Source organism: Parus major, unplaced genomic scaffold (assembly GCF_001522545.3).
Source record: "Parus major isolate Abel unplaced genomic scaffold, Parus_major1.1 Scaffold484, whole genome shotgun sequence".
Classification (NCBI taxonomy): Eukaryota; Metazoa; Chordata; class Aves; order Passeriformes; family Paridae; genus Parus; species Parus major.
The window spans coordinates 22,670-24,597 of NW_015379376.1; the positions used below are offsets into that span (position 1 = coordinate 22,670).

General features: G+C 66.5%; 1 protein-coding gene across 1 annotated transcript; it reads right to left on the minus strand.

The window, feature by feature from the left end:
• Positions 1-365: 365 nt before the first annotated feature.
• Positions 366-1,899, minus strand: TSFM (Ts translation elongation factor, mitochondrial). The gene is made up of 2 exons (XM_015616529.2): positions 1,786-1,899; positions 366-906 (listed from the first exon to the last, which is right to left on the minus strand). The coding sequence occupies exons 1-2, from the start codon at positions 1,787-1,789 to the stop codon at positions 476-478; spliced, it is 435 nt and encodes a 144-aa protein (XP_015472015.1). The 5' UTR covers positions 1,790-1,899; the 3' UTR covers positions 366-475.
• Positions 1,900-1,928: the final 29 nt, after the last annotated feature.

Below are 1,928 nucleotides of genomic sequence, written 5' to 3' on the forward strand. Positions count from 1 at the left end.
CCATCCCTCACCCCTCTCTGTCACCCCCCCATCCCTTGAGACCCCCCAACACCCAGCCCAGGGGGTGTCAGGGATGGGCCGGGGGTGTCCCCACAGCCCCACCCCGGGACCAGCTGTGTCCCCATTCCTGTGCCCCCACATTGGGGTTCAGGCTCTTTGGGGTCAGTTTTGGGGCTCCTTTTTGTATGGATTTGCCATTAAAAACCTGCAGGAGAGCTCCTGGGGGAGCTGGGAGGGGGCAGGAGAAGTTTGGGGGTGCAGGGGGAGCATTCCATGGGGGAGGGGCAGGGGATTTTGGGTTCCCCCTTCTCCTCCCAATAAAACATCTGGGCTGGTTCTGCACCTTTATTCAGCCTCGTCCCCCCAAAGCGTGGGGGAGGCTGGCGCTGCCCCCCGCCCGGCACGGGGGGTGGGGTGCACAGTGTGTCCCCCCAGGGGGAACAGCGAGGGGCTGAAGCCCCCTGAGCCACATCCCTCAGCCTGGGGGGGCAGGGGGCTCCTGGGGGGGCTCCTGGGGGGGCTCCTCCCCGCACTGGAAGCGCAGGAAGTCCCAGACCTGGAGCCCCCCCCGGTCCCGGAGGTACCGGCCCAGGGGGACCCCCGGCTCCAGGAGGGACCCCTGTGCCAGCAGCCGCGTCTCCGTGTCCCCCCCCAGCTCATCCTCGGGGGTCCCCAGGGCGGTGGGCGCCATTCCCACCACGTGCTGGGCCACCCTGCGCCCCAACTCCTGCAGCTCGGGCGAGGGGGGCCCCGGCTCCGGCCCCCCACAGGCCACCAGCGCCCCGTAGGTGCCCATGGCCACGGGGGGCCCGGGGGGCACCCAGCCGTGAGCGTAGGTGGCCACAAAACCACCGGGGGCCCGGAGCCACCCGGCCCGGCGCAGGGCCAGGCGCTCACCCAGGCGGCCTGGGGGGGACAGAGAGGGGGGGTCACGACCAGACCCCCAAAAATGGGGAGGGGGGAGCGGTCATGAGCCCCTCCCAGAGAGCAGAACCCCCTGGAAAGGGTCACAGAGGGTCCCCCCTCCAGCCCAGAGCTCCCCCAGGAACCACCCCAGGGGTTCTGCCCCTCCCAGTGCCAGCACAGGGACAGGGACTGGGAGCACTGGGGGCTGACAGGATTTTGGGGCAGTGGGGGCTGACAGGTTTTGGGGCACTGGGGACTGTCAGGTTTGTGGGGTATTGGGGACACTGGGGACATTGGGACTGTCAGGTTTTGGGGGCACTGGGGGCTGTCAGGTTTTGGGGGCACTGGGGGCATTGGGAGCTGTCAGGTTTTGGGGCACTGGGGGCTGTCAGGTTTTTGGGGACATTGGGACTGTCAGGTTTTGGGGCACTGGGAGCTGTCAGGTTTTGGGGGCACTGGGGGCATTGGGAGCTGTCAGGTTTTTGGGACACTGGGAGATGTCAGGTTTTTGGGGGCACTGGGGGCTGTCAGGATTTGGGGGGCACTGGGGACACTGGGGACACTGGGGGCTGTCAGGTTTTGGGGACATTGGGACTGTCAGGTTTTTGGGGCACTGGGGGCACTGGGGCCTGTCAGGTTTTGGGGACACTGGGGCCTGTCAGGTTTTGGGGGCACTGGGGGGGTTATCTGGCATCACTGGGGGTTCAGGGGACTTGGGACCTAAAGGAAGGGACAAAGAGGCAAACTGGGATTTGCATAAAAAGGGCACTGGGCAGACTGGGATTGGCACTGGACAGACTCAGAGGAGCACGGCACATACTGGGAGGGGCACTGGGTATACTGGGACATACTGGGAGAGGCACTGGGGTCCCCACTCACCCATAACCAGAGCCAGGTGGTCACTCAGCAGGTCCCCCCTGTCCCCTACACGCAGCTGGGCCAGTTCATCCTCTCGCAGGAGGTGCTGGGGGGGAGAGGTCAGAGGGGCACCCCAACACCCCCAAACCCTGCCCCAGCACCCC